Here is a 19877-nt window from a genome sequence, read left to right as displayed (position 1 = left end):
TACAGGTCTGTGAGAGCCAGAAATCTTGCTTGTTTGTAGGTGACCAAATACTTATTTTCCACCATAATTTGCAAATAAATTCATTAAAAATCCTACAATGTGATTTTCTGGATTTTTTTCCATCAATTTGTCTGTCATAGTTGACGTGTACCTATGGTGAAAATTACAGGCCTCTCTCATCTTTTTAAGTGGGAGAACTTGCACAATTGGTGGCTGACTAAATACTTTTTTCCCCCACTGTACATGGGAGCACTAGTGCCGCCCACATGACAAATACTATAGTATAGTATTACATACTACAGTATAGTATGGTTAAATACTACAGTATAGTATGGTTAAATACTACAGTATAGTATGGTTAAATACTACAGTATAGTATGGTTAAATACTATAGTATTCACTGTGGTGTTTTTGCTCAAGTCCGCAGTTTTAAAATTGTGCTTTTTTTTGTAAGGGTTACTGTAATATTTACTGTAGTGTCGTTGTGGACTGTAGTGTTTTTGCAGACATTACTGTAAAATGTACTGTAGTGTCGTTGTGGACTGTAGTGTTTTTGCAGACATTACTGTAATATTTACTGTAGTGTCGTTGTGGACTGTAGTGTTTTTGCGGACTGTAGTGTTTTTGCGGACATTACTGTAATATTTACTATAGCGTTTTTGCGGACTGTAGTGTTTTTGCGGACATTCCTGCAGTATTTACTATGGTGTTTTTGTGGTCTGTAGTATACTGTAGTATTTACTGTAGTATTCTACAGTATACTACAAAATTCTACAGTAAGTACTACACACAATCGAGGTATACTACAGCGTGTAGTATAGCATTCTACAGTATGCTACAGTTTACAATAGAATTCTATAGCAAGTACTGTAGTACTAATCTATAGTAAACTGTAGTATTTTTTAAAAAATGTGGGTACTCAGATAATACATTAAATGGTTAGATCTGTATTGTTGTTTCAAGTGTTGTCAGGTTGTTGTTACATTGGTATAATTTGAGGGGCGTGCATCAAGATCAAAGTCATTTATACAACTTAACTTATCATGTGATAAACGTTAGCACAGGCAAGTCTGATTAAGGCTTACTGTACCACAGCCTCTGCCATAGAAACAAACGGAGCATGTCTTTGTATGGGGTTGCACCTTTACAAAGCAGGAAACCACTCGTCTCTAGCACAAACTGTTCAAAACTAAAGACCTATTTTGCCAGAGCAATAAAAAAAATTACAATAAATGTAGTGCATTTTCGCGGGATGCTCTTAAAGGGGTACACACAAATGAATCATAATTTTTTATTTATTTATTTCACCTTTATTTAACCAGGTAAGCCAGTTGAGAACAAGTTCTCATTTACAACTGCGACCTGGCCAAGATAAAGCAAAGCAGTGCGATAAAAACTACAACACAGAGTTACATATGGGGTAAAACAAAACAAAGTCAAAAATACAACAGAAATAAATATATATACAGTGTGTGCAAATGTAGCAAGTTATGGAGGTAAGGCAATAAATAGGCCACATAATGCATAAAGGGATAGTTCACCCAAATTACAAAAATGACATATTGGTTTCCTTACCCTGTAAGCAGTCTATCGACAAGATATGACAGCATTCCACGCTTTCGTTTAGTTTCCCTGGCACGGTTTCCACATGCTAACGTGTTTAGCATTTTTGGCACAAATCCCATTCAATTCATGGGTCCGATATTAGCATTTGTCACGCATCATGTTCAAAACACCTGTAAGTGACTTAGTTTAACTTCACAATCACTTTTAGATACTTTCGGATGATTTGGACATTTGGACCCTATTTAATCAGTAAAAAAAAATGTCAAAGAAAATAGATGATTTGCAGTACGGATCAGATGAGATGGAGGTCACTACCACTAAATTTAATTAATGGGGACATTTTAGGTGTGCTGCAAAAATAATTAAACCCATCAAGGTCTGCCACGGTTAAACATTTTTACATTTACATTTTAGTCATTTAGCAGACGCTCTTATCCAGAGCGACTTACAGTTAGTGAGTGCATACATTTTACTTTTTTTATACTGGAATCGAACCCACAACCCTGGCATTACAAATGCCATGCTCTACCAACTGAGCTACATCCCTGCCGGCCATTCCCTCCCCTACCCTGGACGACGCTGGGCCAATTGTGCACCGCCCCATGGGTCTCCCGGTCGCGGCCGGCTACGACAGAGCCTGGATTCGAACCAGGATCTCTAGTGGCACAGCTAGCACTGCAATGCAGTGCCTTAGACCACTGCGCCACTCGGGAGGACCATGGTGCTACTACCATGCAGACCTGAGGTCATGTAATATTTGAAATATTTTTAATACCTTGAGAATTTGCTTTCGTCTGCCTGGATTGCCAGACCAGGGTTAAGACAAGCTCAATCAAGCCCAGCTTAAGTCTATGATTTTGAATAGTATTTGAACCCAGGTCTGCTATGCTAACGTGCAACCGCAGCCTCTATTTTCCCCTGTTAATCAAACTCTGATGAGCAAGGCTGTAACTAACATTTAAATTACAGCTACAGATTAAACATTTAAATTCCCCAGCCAGCACTTGCCAGTTAGATTAATAACTATCCCGATCTAAATCAAATCTTTGTAATGCATTGTGTGAGTAAGTCATTATTTAGTCATTATGAACAGAGGGAATGTTTGAATACATGTGTGAATGGTAGCTTAGTGGTTAAGAGCGTAGTGCCAGAAACCGAAAGGTCGCTGGTTCTAATCCCTGAGCCGACTAGGTGAAAAATCTGTCGATGTGCCCTTGAGCAAGGCACTTAACCCTATTTGCTCTGGATAAGACTGTCTGCTAAAATGTAAATGAATGCTGAGCTGTGTTTGTACCATTGTGGTTTCAGATTCTGACTTTCCAAGACAAAGACTTACCAATAGTAGCGGTTGTAAATTTTGAATATGCCATATAGATTTGAACAAAACCTCAAAGTAAATAAACAACTGTTTTACGAAAATAAATTAAATAAATCAATGAATGAATCTACCAATCAATCAATCAATCAATCAATCAATCAATTCATCTATCAATAAAGCAATTAATCTATCACTCATTCAATCAATCAACATAACTAAGTGATAAGAAATCATATACCCAAATCAATCAATCGATCAAGCAGTCAATAACTAATAATACAGATTGGCTGGTGTCTCACCTTGACTGAAGGTGTCGATGGAGTCGTTCCCTTTGCCCAGGTTGATGAGGTAACCATGCTTGGGTTCCGTGGTGATGCGGAACACTAAGGAAGCCGGAACGCTGTCCCTGTCTAACGCCCGTAGAACCTTGGAGGTCATGGGGAACCCCAGGTGCCCCGTGGACAGGATACTCAGTGTCGGGGCGCCCTTATTCACCACCAGCTGGGGGACACCGTTATCTATGGCCACCACCGTGATCTTCATCGTCTGGGGGCGCCGCGTCTCGAACACAGTGTCGGGGAACACGTAGAAGTCGGTGTGAGTCCCGTCGGTCACAGTAAATGAGAAGGAGTCTTCGGAGGACTCGGTGCCGTCATGTTTGTAGCTGATGAGGTTCTCGTTGAGGTCTTGCTTGGTGAAGATGGTGACCGGTAAGGTGTGGTTATAGAGGAGTTTGCCGTGCATCGGTGGTTGGGTGACGGTGAACTTCAACAACCGGTCAGCTGTGTCCTGGTCCTCGGCGGTCAGCTCGAATGGCGTGAGGAGTTTACTCTGCCCCTCGGTGACCACGAGTCCGTGTACCGTTAAAACTGGTTTCTTGTTATCCACGTCCATGATAGAGACTCGGAACGTACGGAACACCGGGTTGTAACCGTCGGTTACCTCAAACTCGAAACTGTCCATCTTGACTTCGTCGTCCGAGGTATGGATGTAGTAGACTTTACTGCCAGCCAGCTGGAGTTGGGTGAACGACACGATGGGGATCCCTGGTGTATCAGTACACTCCAGGTGTCCTCTGACTGGAGCTCTGGTGATGGTGAACACCAGATGTTCATCTGGACTGTTGAGATCGCCAGTACTGAGAAGATCTGTGGTCAATGTCACTCTACCACCTTCCTTCAGAGAGACTCCTTTGCTGACCACGTCTGGGAAGACCATGTCGATGCTCCCGATGGTGATGTAGAAGTAACGATCGATCAGGGGGTTCATGCCGTCGGTGATGTCGAACTTGACCAGGTCACGGACGCCTTCCTGACCATTGTGTGTGTAAACGATCGACCCTTCGTCCACATCACTCTGCGTGAAGTTCATGCCTAACATGATGTTCTCTAGAGGACCAGATGGGGTTTTCCTCTGAAGAAGACCCTGACCAGGACCGAAGCAGATCACGTAGGTCAACGCTCCATCATCCGAGTCTAGATCTGTGGCTTTGAGGACCTTGTTGTTGATCTCTTTCGTCTCACCTACCTCCACCTCCAGACCGTCATTGACCAGCATTCTCGGGGTCTCGTCATCAAGGGCGATGATCATAACCATGGCGGTTTTCTCTACCGAATATTTCCTGTCTGTTAGAATGACGTCAAAGCTGTCCTCGGTGGTCTCAGAGTCGTCGTGTTCGTAGATGATACTGGAAGCTTCCCTGATCTGCGCTAAGGTGAAGTTTATGACTGGGACTGAGCCTGTGGCTAGCTGGTTGAGGATGAAGCCGTGTTTGGGCGGTTTGGAGATGATGAAAGTCAGCTCCTCTGCTGGGATATCAGTGTCTGCTCCGTTCAGGAGATGAGTGTCTATGACTATATTCATCCCCTCCATCACAACTATCTCCCTCAAGTAAATATCTGGCTTTTCATCATTAGCCGGAATAATCACTATAGGGAAGAAATGCCTTTCTGAGAAGTTGATACCGTCGGAACATCTAAATGTGAACCTGTCCTCCACGGGCTCTACCCCCTTGTGGATACTCTGAACATAATACACATGTCCTTCTCTGACGTCTCTGATGTAGAAGGCGCTGACTGCAATCCCTGACCGTGAACTCTCTGATCCAGGAGCTGGGGAGATGTTCTCCACATAACCAGACGTTGACTGGACGATGATGGTGCAGAGAATATCATCACTGGGAGTGTCTCTGTCTTCAGCATTTAAATACTGTGCTCCGATGGCATACTTCTCTCCTTCGATGATGCTGAACTGGTCACCCACGGTTACCTCGGGGGCCTGGTTGTCGACAGGAATGATTGTGACGCGGACGTGGACACCGTTGACCTTGTTCCCGCCCATTGACCAGTCATCTGACATGTCAGTTAGGGTGAGGTTGAAGCCGTCCTTGATGGACATCAGGCCAATCTCTCCGCCCGTGTGGGCGTACATCACTAAACCGTTGATGATGTCGGCTTGGGTGAACTTCACGGCGGGCGCCCCGGCAACCAGGATGTCTCCAAACATGGGCGCGTCCTCGATGATGAAGGTCAGCTGGAGGTCGTCGGTGTCCTCGTCCCGCCCCTGGAGGACGCTTGTGGTGATCTCCGTAGCTCCATTCTCCAGGACGTCCATGTGTGAACCGATCGCCCCGGCCGGTAAACTGACAGTCGGTGTCTCGTCGTCTATGGGCTTCACAACGACTCTGACCTTCACCGTGACGACGTGGAGTCCATCGCTGACGTCGAGTTGGAACACATCGCTCACCGTCTCGTCGCCGTTTTGGACATATGTGATCTTCCTGTCCGAGATGTCCTCTAGGGAGAAAGCACCCCCTTTGGGTAGGTCTGAGAAGGCATGCTGGAGTTGGCCGTGCTGCGGAGGCTGGCTGAGGGTGAACAATATCTGTTTACTGTCTGTGTCAGGGTCTGATGTGTCCAACTCAGCACTGGATATAACATGCATGCCTTGCTCAAAGACAGAAAAGCCAGTGTTAGTGATCTGTGGTGGTTTGTTGTTAACTGGCTGGAGGAAAATCCTGAAAGCCCCCTCTACGCTATTCCCGGCCGTGTCTTCGACGGAGTACCGGAACTGGAGGATGTGAGCTGTGATGCCCAGCTCCTGGTCGGGAGGACTGTAGGAGATCTTGTGGTGGTTAACCTGAGCCTGCGTGAACTCGTTGACCTCAGTGTCGGGGCTCTCGGTCAGAACAATCGACCCGAACACCACCGGGCTGTTCTCGTCTGTATCCGTCGGCGGCTGGATCACTGTGTATTTCAGGTCGCGATCCTCAGAGTCTAGATCGGTGTAGCGGAGCACGTTCTTACCGAAATGAGTCAGCTGGTACTCCTGAACAGTCACTTGGAGCGTGGTACCGGGAAACAGCTCAGGGGGAACATTGTCGATGGGTAGAACCCTGATGATGAACGTGCTCTCGCCCAATTCGTTAGGCGGATCGTTGTCGTCATGGACTTTGAACACAAATTGGTCTGTGACCGTGTCAGTGTTTTGTGGTCCGGTGTGTTTATAGAACACCTTCCCGTCTGTGATGTCCTTCTGCAGCCACTCTGTCACCTCCTTCTCATACACCTCATCCTCAGCATTGAACTTCCACGACTCTGGGTCCTCTGGGGCGTCGGACTGCCTCAGCAGCACCACCCCGATGGTCGAGAATGGCGGCTCGATCATGAACTTGATAGTGGAATCCTCCGAGTCGATGTCAGTGGCGCTGAGCATCAGAGGAGAGATGGCCATAATCTGGTTCTTGAAGAGCACCAGGCCAGTGTTGACATTGATGATGGGAGGCTCGTCGTCCGTGGGAACAATTGTCAAGGGAAACAGAAACTCCACCTGAGAGAGAGAGAGAGAGAGAGAGAGAGAGAGAGAGAGAGAGAGAGAGAGAGAGAGAGAGAGAGAGAGAGAGAGAGAGAGAGAGAGAGAGAGAGAGAGAGAGAGAGAGAGAGAGAGAGAGAGAGAGAGAGAGAGCAAGAGAAAGGTTTATTCAATAAGGTCTATAGAAATACACAGTACACTGGATCCCCCTCTTATTACTAACAACAGTGACACCACAACATACTTAAAAAAACGTAGGTCCTGGACTGATAAAGTATGAATGAAAAGAACACAAAAAATGTTGAAATTAAGATGGTAAAGCCTTGTCCAAGCCAGAATGGCCCAAAGGGCAGGAGCCTACCTCCTGTTTCTGTAGCGTGAGGCAGCTTAGTGTACATGTACACCCCCTTGACAGGACGCTAGTCTATCACAGTGCCAAGTAGAGAAGCATTGGGACGAGAGCCTACCAAACGGGCTAAATCCCTTTAATGCTCACTTCGAGGCAAGCAACACTGAAGCATGCATGAGAGCACCAGCTGTTCCGGATGACTGTGTGATCACGCTCTCTGTAGCCGATGTGAGCAAGACCTTTAAACAGGTCAAAATTCACAAGGCCACGGGGCCAGACGGATTACCAGTTCATGTACTCAGAGCATGCGCGGACCAACTGGCAAGTGTCTTCACTGACATTTTCAACCTCTCCCTAACCGAGTCTGTAATACCTACATGTTTCAAGCAGACCACCATAGTCCCTGTACCCAAGAAAGCGAAGGTAACCTGCCTAAATGACTACCGCCCCATAGCACTCACGTCAGTAGCCATGAAGTGCTTTGAAAGGCTTGTCATTGATCACATCAACACCATCATCCCAGGAAACCCTAGACCCACTCCAATTTGCATACTGCCCCAACAGATCCCAACAGATGACGCAATCTCAATCGCACTCCACACTGCCCTTTCCCACCTGGACAAAAGGAACACCTATGTGAGAATGCTGTTCATTGACTACAGCTCAGCGTTCAACACCATAGTGCCCTCAAAGCTCATCACTAAGCTAAGGACCCTGGGACTAAACACCTCCATCTGCAACTGGATCCTGAACTTCCTGACGAGCCACCCCCAGGTGGTAAGGGTAGGCAACAACACATCTGCCACGCTGATCCTCAACACGGGGGCCCCTCATGGGTGTATGCTTAGTCCCCTCCTGTACTCCCTGTTCACCCATGACTGCATGGCCAGGCACGACTCCAACACCATCATTAAGTTTGCCGATGACACAACAGTGGTAGGCCTGATCACCGACAACGAAGAGACAGCCTATAGGGAGGAGGTCAGAGACCATGCCGTGTGGTGCCAGGACAACAACCTCTCCCTCAACATGAGCAAGACAAAGGAGATGATTGTGGACTACAGGAAAAGGAGGGCCGAACACGCAACCATTCACATTGACGGGGCTGTAGCGGAGCAGGTCGAGAGTTTCAAGTTCCTTGGAATCCACATCACATAACATGATGTCTTTTAATTGCAGTCGCTGTACTCATAATATACAGGAGAATTCTCGCCTTACGGCGAGAATAGCTGTGCTACAAGCCCAGCTTCAGACGCAATCGTTAGGCAAGAGTATTATCAGTGTAGGAAAGGAAGAAACAGCGTCTGTGCCACCAGTAAGTACAGACAGTAACGTTAGTATAACTCCCCCCGCACAGTCCCTGCAGCCGGACAACTTTCTCATGGCTTCTGGAGGGAAATACTGTTGGAATGCTCAACCGGTGTCGCTCATTCAGCCGACAGAAACCTTCAACCGGTTTTCCCCATTATGTAGCGAGTCGGAGTCTGAGTCTGAGTCTTCTCTAGTCTCTACTCCTCCCGTTACGGGGTCTGAGACGCCGAAGGCTCCCACCATTAGCTCTGACAAATTGAAAACCCTAGTCATTGGCGACTCCATTACCCGCAGTATTAGACTTAAAACGAATCACCCAGCGATCATACACTGTTTACCAGGGGGCAGGGCTACCGACGTTAAGGCTAATCTAAAGATGGTGCTGGCTAAAGCTAAAACTGGCGAGTGTAGAGAGTATAGAGATATTGTTATCCACGTCGGCACCAACGATGTTAGGATGAAACAGTCAGAGGTCACCAAGTGCAACATAGCTTCAGCGTGTAAATCAGCTAGAAAGATGTGTCGGCATCGAGTAATTGTCTCTGGCCCCCTCCCAGTTAGGGGAAGTGACGAGCTCTACAGCAGAGTCTCAGCACTTAATCGCTGGTTGAAAACTGTTTTCTGCCCCTCCCAAAAGATAACATTTGTGGATAATTGGCCCTCTTTCTGGGACTCACCCACAAACAGGATCAAGCCTGACCTGCTGAGGAGTGACGGACTCCATCCTAGCTGGAGGGGTGCTCTCCTCTTATCTACCAACATAGATAGGGCTCTAACTCCTTTAGCCCCACAGTGAAATAGGGTGCAGGCCAGGCAGCAGGCTGTTAGCCAACCTGCCAGCTTAGTGGAGTCTGCCAATAGCATAGTCAGTGTAGTCAGCTCAGCCATACCCATTGAGACTGTGTCTGTGCCTCGACCTAGGTTGGGCAAAACTAAACATGGTGGTGTTCACCCTAGCAATCTTATTAGGATAAAGACCTCCTCCATTCCTGCCATTATTGAAAGAGATCGTGATACCTCACATCTCAAAATAGGGTTACTTAATGTTAGATCCCTCACTTCAAAGGCAGTCATAGTCAATGAACTAATCACTGATCATAATCTTGATGTGATTGGCCTGACTGAAACATGGCTTAAGCCTGATGAATTTGCTGTGTTAAATGAGGCCTCACCTCCTGGTTACACTAGTGACCATATTCCCCGTGCATCCCGCAAAGGCGGAGGTGTTGCTAACATTTACGATAGCAAATTTCAATTTACAAAAAAAAAAATGACGTTTTCATCTTTCGAGCTTCTAGTCATGAAATCTATGCAGCCTACTCAATCACTTTTTATAGCTACTGTTTACAGGCCTCCTGGGCCATATACAGCGTTCCTCTCTGAGTTTCCTGAATTCCTATCAGACCTTGTAGTCATAGCAGATCATATTCTAATTTTTGGTGATTTTAATATTCACATGGAGAAGTCCACAGACCCACTCCAAAAGTCCTTCGGAGCCATTATCGACTCAGTGGGTTTTGTCCAACATGTCTCTGGACCTACTCACTGCCACAGTCATACTCTGGACCTAGTTTTGTCCCATGGAATAAATGTTGTAGATCTTAATGTTTTTCCACAAAATCCTGGACTATCGGACCACCATTTTATTACGTTTGCAATCGCAACAAATAATCTGCTCAGACCCCAACCAAGGAGCATCAAAAGTCGTGCTATAAATTCTCAGACAACACAAAAATTCATTGATGCCCTTCCAGACTCCTTCTGCCTACCCAAGGACGTCAGAGGACAAAAATCAGTTAACCACTTAACTGAGGAACTAAATTTAACCTTGCGCAATACCCTAGATGCAGTTGCACCCCTAAAAACGAAAAACATTTGTCATAAGAAACTAGCTCCCTGGTATACAGAAAATACCCGAGCTTTGAAGCAAGCTTCCAGGAAATTGGAACGGAAATGGCGCCACACCAAACTGGAAGTCTTCCGACTAGCTTGGAAAGACAGTACCGTGCAGTACCGAAGAGCCCTCACTGCTGCTCGATCATCCTACTTTTCCAAATTAATCGAGGAAAATAAGAACAATCCAAAATTTCTTTTTGATACTGTTGCAAAGCTAACTAAAAAGCAGCATTCCCCAAGAGAGGATGGTTTTCACTTCAGCAGTGATAAATTCATGAACTTCTTTGAGGAAAAGATCATGACCATTAGAAAGCAAATTACGGACTCCTCTTTGAATCTGCGTATTCCTCCAGGGCTTAGCTGTCCTGGATCTGCACAGCTCTGCGAGGGCCTGGGATCGGGAGAGACACTTAAGTGTTTTAATACTATATCTCTTGACACAATGATGAAAATAATCATGGCCTCTAAACCTTCAAGCTGCATACTGGATCCTATTCCTACTAAACTGCTGAAGGAGCTGCTTCCTGTGCTTGGCCCTCCTATGTTGAACATAATAAACAGCTCTCTATCCACCGGATGTGTACCAAACTCACTAAAAGTGGCAGTGATAAAGCCTCTCTTGAAAAAGCCAAACCTTGACCCGGAAAATATAAAAAACTATCGGCCTATATCGAATCTTCCATTCCTCTCAAAAATTTTAGAAAAAGCTGTTGCGCAGCAACTCACTGCCTTTCTGAAGACAAACAATGTATACGAAATGCTTCAGTCTGGTTTTAGACCCCATCATAGCACTGAGACTGCACTTGTGAAGGTGGTAAATGACCTTTTAATGGCGTCAGACCGAGGCTCTGCATCTGTCCTCGTGCTACTAGACCTTAGTGCTGCCTTTGACACCATCGATCACCACATTCTTTTGGAGAGACTGGAAACCCAAATTGGTCTACACGGACAAGTTCTGGCCTGGTTTAGATCCTACCTGTCGGAAAGATATCAGTTTGTCTCTGTGAATGGTCTGTCCTCCGACAAATCAACTGTACATTTCGGTGTTCCTCAAGGTTCCGTTTTAGGACCACTATTGTTTTCACTATATATTTTACCTCTTGGGGATGTTATTCGAAAACATAATGTTAACTTTCACTGCTATGCGGATGACACACAGCTGTACATTTCAATGAAGCATGGTGAAGCCCCAAAATTGCCCTCGCTAGAAGCCTGTGTTTCAGACATAAGGAAGTGGATGGCTGAAAACTTTTTACTTTTAAACTCGGACAAAACAGAGATGCTTGTTCTAGGTCCCAAGAAACAAAGAGATCTTCTGTTAAATCTGACAATTCATCTTGATGGTTGTAAAGTCGTCTCAAATAAAACTGTGAAGGACCTAGGCGTTACTCTTGACCCTGATCTCTCTTTTGACGAACATATCAAGACTGTTTCAAGGACAGCTTTTTTCCATCTACGTAACATTGCAAAAATCAGAAATTTTCTGTCCAAAAATGATGCAGAAAAATTAATCCATGCATTTGTTACTTCTAGATTAGACTACTGCAATGCTCTATTTTCCGGCTACCCGGATAAAGCACTAAATAAACTTCAGTTAGTGCTAAATACGGCTGCTAGAATCCTGACTAGAACCAAGAAATTTGATCATATTACTCCAGTGCTAGCTTCCCTACACTGGCTTCCTGTTAAGGCAAGGGCTGATTTCAAGGTTTTACTGTTAACCTATAAAGCGTTACATGGGCTTGCTCCTACCTATCTTTCCGAGTTGGTCCTGCCGTACATACCAATACGTACGCTACGGTCACAAGACGCAGGCCTCCTAATTGTCCCTAGAATTTCTAAGCAAACAGCGGGAGGCAGGGCTTTCTCCTATAGATCTCCATTTCTATGGAACAGTCTGCCTACCCATGTGAGAGACGCAGACTCGGTCTCAACCTTTAAGTCTTTACTGAAGACTTATCTCTTCAGTAGGTCATATGATTGAGTGTAGTCTGGCCCAGGAGTGTGAAGGTGAACGGAAAGGCTGGAGCAACGAACAGCCCTTGCTGTCTCTGCCGGGCCGGTTCCCCTCTCCACTGGGGTTCTCTGCCTCTAACCCTGTTGCAGGGGCTGAGTCACTGGCCTGCTGGTGCTCTTTCATGCCGTCCCTGGGAGGGGTGCGTCACTTGAGTGGGTTGAGTTACTGACGTGATCTTCCTGTCTGGGTTGGCGCCCCCCCCCCCTTGGTTTGTGCTGTGGTGGAGACCTCTGTGGGCTATACTCGGCCTTGTCTCAGGATTGTAAGTTGGTGGTTGGGGATATCCCTCTAGTGGTGCGGGGGCTGTGCTTTGGCGGAGTGGGTGGGGTTATATCCTTCCTGTTTGGCCCTGTCCGGGGGTTTCTTCGGATGGGGCCACAGTGTCTCCGGACCGCTCCTGTCTCAGCCTCCAGTATTTATGCTGCAGTAGTTTATGTGTCGGGGGGCTGGGGTTAGTTGGTTATACCTGGAGTACTTCTCCTGTCTTATCCAGTGTCCTGTGTGAATTTAAGTATGCTCTCTCTAATTCTCTCGTTCTCTCTTTCTCTCTGAGAACCTGAGCCCTAGGACCATACGTCAGGACTACCGGGCATGATGACACCCTGCTGCCCCCAGTCCGCCTGGCCTTGCTGCTATTCCAGTTTCAACTGTTCTGCCTGCGGCTACGAAACCCCTACCTGTCCCAGACCTGCTGTTTTCAACTCTAAATGATCGGCTATGAAAAGCCAACTGAGAGACCTGAGCCCTAGGACCATACGTCGGGACTACCGGCCGTGGTGACTCCTTGCTATCCCCAGTCCGCCTGGCCTTGCTGCTATTCCAGTTTAAACTGTTCTGCCTGCGGTTATGGAACCCCTACCTGTCCCAGACCTGCTGTTTTAAACTCTAATGATCGGCTATGAAAAGCCAACTGAGATTTATTCCTGATTATTATTTGACCATGCTTGTCACTTATGAACATTTTTGAACATCTTGGCATGGTTCTGTTATAATCTCCACCCGGCACAGCCAGAAGAGGACTGGCCACCCCTCATAGCCTGGTTCCTCTCTAGGTTTCTTCCTAGGTTTTGCCTTTCTAGGGAGTTTTTCCTAGCCACCGTGCTTCTACACCTGCATTACTAGCTGTTTGGGGTTTTAGGCTGGGTTTCTGTACAGCACTTCGAGATATTAGCTGATGTAAGAAGGGCTATATAAAACAAAATTGATTGATTGATTGATTGATCACCAACAAACTATCATGGTCCAAACACACTAAGAAAATCGTGAAGAGGGCACGACATCACCTTTTCCCCCTCAGGAGACTGAAAAGATTTGGCATGGGTCCCCAGATCCTCAAAAAGTTTGACCATCGAGAGCATCCTGACCGTTTGCATCACCTCCTGGTATGGCAACTGCTCAGCATCCGACAGAGGGTAGTGCATACAGCCCAGTACATCACTGGGGCCAAGCTTCCTGCCATCCAGGACCTCTATACTAGGCGTTGTCAGAGGAAGGCTCTAGAAATTGACCTACAGTGCATTCGGAAAGTATTCAGACCCCTTGACCTTTTCCACATTTTGTTACGTTCCAGCCTTATTCTAAATGGATAAAATATGTTTTTCCCCTCATCAATCTACACACAATACCCCATAATGACAAAGTGAAAACAGGTTTATAGCAATTTTTGCACATTTATAAAAAATAAAAAAAAAGAAATACCTTATTTACATAAGTATTCAGACCCTTTGTTATGAGACCCGAAATTGAGCTCAGGTGCATCCTGTTTCCATTGATCATCCTTGAGATGTTTCTCCAACTTCATTGGAGTCCACCTGTGGTAAACCTGTCTATATAAGGTCCCACACTTGACAGTGCATGTCAGAGACAAAACCAAGCCATGAGGTCGAAGGAAGTTTCCGTAGAGCTCCAAAACAGGATTGTGTCGAAGCACAGATCTGGGGGAAGGGTACCAAAACATGTCTACAGCATTGAAGGTCCCCAAAAACACAGTGACCTCCATCATTCTTAAATGGAAGAAGTGTGGAACTACAAAGACTTCCCAGAGCTGGCCGCCCGGCCAAACTGAGCAATCAGGGGAGAAGGGCCTTGATCAGAGAGGTGACCAAGAACCCGATGGTCACTCTGACAGAGCTCCAGAGTTCCACTGTGGAGATGGGAGAACCTTCCAGAAGGACAACCATCTGTGAAGGACTCCACCAATCAGGCCTTTATGGTAGAGTGGCCAGACGGAAGCCACTCCTCAGTAAAAGGCACATGACAGCCCGTTTGGAGTTTGCCAAAAGGCACCTAAAGGACTCTCAGACCATGAGAAACAACATTCCCTGGTCTGATGAATCTAATCTAAACTCTTTGGCCTGAATGCCAAGCGTCACGTCTGGTGGAAACCTGGCACCATCCCTACGGTGAAGCATGGTGATGGCAGATCTGGAGGAAAAAGACTTAAGGCTGTAATCGCTGCCAAAGGTGCTTCAACAAAGTACTGAGCAAAGGGTCTGAATACTTATGAAAATGTGATATTTCAGTGTTTTTATTTCAAATAAATTTCCAAAATTTTCTAAAAACCTGTTCCTGCTTTGTCATTATGGGGTATTGTGTGAAGATTGATGAAGGAAAAAAATTATTGAATCAATTTTAGAATAAGGCTGTAATGTAACAAAATGTGGAAAATGTCAAGGGGTCTGAATACTTTCCCAATGCACTGTATATGCTAGGCGGTGTCAGAGGAAGGCCCTAAAAATTGTCAAAGACACAAGTCACCCAAGTAATAATATAATAATAATAATATGCCATTTAGCAGACGCTTTTATCCAAAGCGACTTACAGTCATGTGCGCATACATTTTTACGTATGGGTGGTCCCGGGGATCGAACCCACTACCCTAGCGTTACAAGCGCCATGCTCTACCAATTGAGCTACAGACCGTTCTCTCTGCTACCACACGGCAAGTGGTACCGGAGCACCAAGTCTAGGTCCAAAAGGCTCCTTAACAGCTTCTACCCCCAAGCCATAAGACTGCTGAATAATTAATCAGACTATTTGCATTGACATCCCTGCCCCCCCCCCCCCCCCCTGCTACTCACTGTTTATTATCTATGCACAGTCATCTTTCCCCTACCTACAGTACCAGTCAAAAGTTTGGACACACCTACTCATTCAAGGGTTTTTCTAAATAAAGTTTTACCCAAAAAAGTTTTCAACAAATCAAAATATATTTTATATTTGAGATTCTTCAAAGTATTCTCTCAACCAGCTTCACCTGGAATGCTTTTCCAACTGTTCCCACATATGCTGAGTACTTTTTGGCTGCTTTTCCTTCACTCTGCGGTCCAACTCATCCCAAACCATTTCAATTGCGTTGAGGTCGGGATTGTGGAGTCCAGGTCATCTGATGCAGCACTCCATCACTCTCCTTCTTGGTCAAATAGCCCTTAAACAGCCTGGAGGTATGTTGGGTCATTGTCCTGTTGAAAAACAAATGATAGTCCCACTAAGCCAAACCAGATCGGCTGGCGTATCGCTGCAGAATGCTGTCGTAGCCATGCTGGTTAAGTGTGCCTTGAATTCTAAATAAAATCACTGACAGTGTCACCAGCAAAGCACCCCCACACCATCACACCTCCTCCTACATGCTTCACGGTGGGAACCACACATGCAGAGATCATCCGTTCACCTACTCTGCGTCTCACAAAGACATGGCGGTTGGAACCAAAAATCTCAAATTTGGACTCATCAGACCGAAGGACAGATTTCCACCATTCTAATGTCCATTGCTCGTGTTTTTTGACCCAAGCAAGTCTCTTCATATTTTTGGTGTCCTTTAGTAGTGGTTTCTTTGCAGCAATTCGACCATGAAGGCCTGATGCATGCAGTCTCCTCTGAACAGTTGATGTTGAGATGTGTCTGTTACTTGAACTCTGTGAAGCATTTATTTGGGCTGCAATTTCTGAGACTGGTAACTCTAATGAACTTATCCTCTGCAGCAGAGGTAACTCTGGGTCTTCCTTTCCTGTGGCGGTCCTCATGAGAGCCAGTTTCATCATAGCGCTTGATGGTTTTTGCAACTGCTCTTGAAGAAACTATAAAAGATCTTGAAAATGTCCGGATTGACTGACCTTAAAGCAATGATGGACTGTCTCTTTGCTTATTTGAGCTGTTCTTGCCATAATATGGACTTGGTCTTTTCCCAAATAGGGCTATCTTCTGTATACCACCCCTACCTTGTAACAACACAACTGATTGGCTCAAACGCATTAAGAAGGAAACAATTCCACAAATTAACAAGGCACACCTGTTAATTGAAATGCATTCCAGGTGATTCCTCATGAAGCTGGTTGAGAGAATGCCAAGAGTGTGCAAGGCTGTCATCAAGGCAAAGGGTGGCTACGTTGAAGAATCTCAAATATAAAATATATTTTGATTTGTTTAACACTTTTTTGGTTACTACATGATTCCATATGTGTTATTTCATAGTTTTGATGTCTTCACTATTATTCTACAATGTAGAAAATAGTAAAAATAAAGAAAAACCCTTGAATGAGTAGGTGTGTCCAAACTTTTGACTGGTACTGTACATGTACAAATTACCTTGAATAACCTGTACCCCCGCACATTGACTCGGTACCAGTACCCCCATTATTGTTATTTTATTGTGTTACTTTTGTTTTTGTTTTTTAAAGTTAAAAAAAAAGTTTGTTTATTAAATATTTTCTTAACTCTATTTTCTTAAAACTGCATTGTTGGTTAAGGGCTTGTAAGTAAGCATTTCACGGTAAGGTCTACTACACGGTCCTCTGTAGCTCAGCTGGTAGAGCACGGCGCCTGTAACGCCAAGGTAGTGGGTTCGATCCCCGGGACCACCCATACACAAAAAAAAAAATGTATGCACGCATGACTGTAAGTCGCTTTGGATAAAAGCGTCTGCTAAATGGCATATTATATTATTATTATACACCTGTTGTATTCGGTGCATGTGACAAATAATAATTGATTTGATTTGATTTTTTGAGTATTCGGTAGGACTCCGCCAGGGATTCACCCCCAAACCTTCCAAACTGAAGGCAGACTCTCTAACCAGAAGGGCACTGAGTTGTTCATGAAAGGCGGTAATTGGGAGCATATGCAGGCTTTTCTGTTCTTTTCATTATTTCAATAAGGTAACATTACATGGTATCACTAGCAATGAATGCTGAATTATTTGATACAATTAAACATTTTCATAAATAAGATAAATACCTGGTTCTTGCCATCTGTCATCCTGAAGATTATGTTGTCGTTGTACGTGTCGCTGCCATCGTGTTGGTAGATGACCACGCCCGAATTCAGGTCGGCAGCCGTGAAGTACTTCCTGCGCGACCCCAGGACTGTGAGGTCACCATGACGGAGCCCGTCGACGACGGTTACCGTAACACCGTCCAGGTCGTCCTCGTCGCTAATCTCCAGGTTGTGGGTAGAGAAAAGGGGGCGGGACTGACCTTCGTAGAGCAGCTGACCCGTGTTCCGCGTCACGACCGGCGCCAGCGAGTTCATCGGCTTCACCACGATCATGAACGCGAAGGGGTCCGAGACTGCCACGTCCGGATCCACCACCTCAAACTCTATCTGGAAGATCCTCTCCGTGTCCGAGTCCAGGGACGGGGGTTTGTAGGCTATCTTCAGGTCCCGTAGGTCTCTCTGGTTAAATGAGGTGATGGGCAAGTTCCTATCATCCGTGCTGACTATATAACCATCCTCATAAGAGAGGGGTGAGGTGATGTTGAAGATAAGTTCATCAGGGTCCGACTCCAGGTCCTCCGCAGCCAGCATGTCAGGGGTCAGAGCTGTCATCACAAACTGACTCACCTCCATCATCATCATGGCCGTGAAACTGGGTTTAGGAGGAGTGTTCGCCTCTCCCTCCCTGATACGGATCATCAGTTGGAAATACTCCTCTTTTAGTATGTTTCCCTCTTTATCACATAGTTGAACAACCATGGGCACGTAGTCTCTGTTGGGGGATTTGTGAACAAACGTGTGCTCATAACGGATGTCCGATTGAATGAATTCGTCACAGTCCATAATTTTAGCGAGTCCATCATCTACAAGTCTTCCGTACTTCGGGAGAGCGCTAACATTCGCTAAAGAATTGACCTTGCATTTATGAGAGTTTCTGTCATAAGTGAATTCCAAAATCTTTTTATCAATGGCATTACTAACGCCGTTCAGTTTAACAACGGTCAGCGGCATGTTTTTGGTGAGCACCTCCAGTTGCGTAAAAACCACTTCTACCTCCGTCATGAATGGTATGATAACGGTGTCGGTTTGAGTGTCATACCTGAGCTGTACCCTCACTCTGTCCTTAGCCAGGCTCCTCGACCCGAAGTGGGTGTAGGTGACGTCGTTGGGACCGAAATCACACGGAAACTTTTTGGGAGAGAGGTGCCCGGGTCTCTGGGAAAGCGGGTCGTTATCCAGAACAGTGATGCTGCACCGGTCCCCCAGTTGCGTTTGAATCACCAAATCATTGACGGGATCAATGAAAACTGATCTCCCGAAAGGCACGCGTATTCCGTTATTTGCCACCAGTATAGCATCCTCAGACAGTTCTGACCTCAACGGGAAAGATAATCCGTAGCTATCTGGGAGCTGTGCCAAGCTGATACCTGACAGCGACGCCACAAAGACGAGAAATATATAAAATAGTACCATAGTGGGAGGCAGTGGATATAATCCAACACAAACGCTTTTACACGGTATGTTGTGGAGAAGTGTTCAGTATGTTGTTGTTATCATATCCTACCGTTAAAATCCGTTACAGAAGGGGAAACAGAACGATGAATGAGAGACGGAATGAAATTCCATACATGCATCAACGTGACAGAGACATTCTCAATGAGACATTTGCGCTCACAGTTTTAACTTCAGGCACTTGGGGACCAGTGTGCGAGAGCTCCCGCCCACCTCCGCAGGCTATTGGATGATTGTGAGCAAGGAATGCCCGAGGGAGACTGTGAATAGGGTTAGTGCTATCCGGGATCCTTGGGACGTCCCTACCCTAAACACTAACCTTAACCCCTACCCATACCCTAAACTTAACAGTAACCATAACCCTTAACAAACCCTAAACCTAACCTTAACCCTTACCTTAACCATTTTCAATTTCAACTTCAATGGGGTAAGGACTTCCCAAGAAGCCTGGAGAGCAAAGACCCTGTGAATAGACGGAGATGACACTCAGAAGAGAGGAGGAGACTAGAAAATGCTGTGAATTAAGGAAGTAAAAGCTATGCATATAGGTCTACATGGGTTTTCAAAAATGTCCCATTTCAATAGCCTATCACAGTTGAATGTGCCAACATTGCGGGGGTTGTTGATGGTGTAGGCCTACAGAGCCTAAATAAACCAAGAACCAGCATTCAGTAATAGGCTTGGACCCAATGTGCTCGGCACTGACACAAATGACTGATGATTGGCTGAAAGAAATTGATAGTAAGAAGATTGTGGGAGCTGTTTTGTTAGATTTCATTGCAGCTTTTGGTATCATTGATCGTAATCTATTACCGAAAAACTGTAAGTGTTATGGATTTACATCCTCTGCCTTATCATGGATTGAGAGTTACCTATCTAATAGAACA

At 45.6% G+C, this 19877-nt stretch overlaps 1 protein-coding gene across 1 annotated transcript in view; it reads right to left on the bottom strand.

The window, feature by feature from the left end:
* Positions 1 to 18888, bottom strand: part of LOC311116303 (FRAS1-related extracellular matrix protein 2-like) — a gene marked incomplete at its 3' end in the record, with an annotated part of 28022 nt that extends 9134 nt beyond the window's left edge. Inside the window, exons 1-2 of the mRNA XM_084191405.1 lie at positions 17500 to 18888; positions 3184 to 6712 (exon numbers count right to left, since the gene is read on the bottom strand). Of these exons, the coding sequence (XP_084047531.1) occupies positions 3184 to 6712; positions 17500 to 18540 (4570 nt within the window). The remainder of the gene's footprint in view (positions 1 to 3183; positions 6713 to 17499) is intronic.
* Between the last annotated feature and the right edge of the window lie 989 nt (positions 18889 to 19877).

This window comes from Coregonus lavaretus (genome assembly GCF_964263955.1).
Source record: "Coregonus lavaretus genome assembly, contig: HAP1_SCAFFOLD_571, whole genome shotgun sequence".
Classification (NCBI taxonomy): Eukaryota; Metazoa; Chordata; class Actinopteri; order Salmoniformes; family Salmonidae; genus Coregonus; species Coregonus lavaretus.
This window is presented reverse-complemented; position numbering and strand designations above follow the sequence as displayed.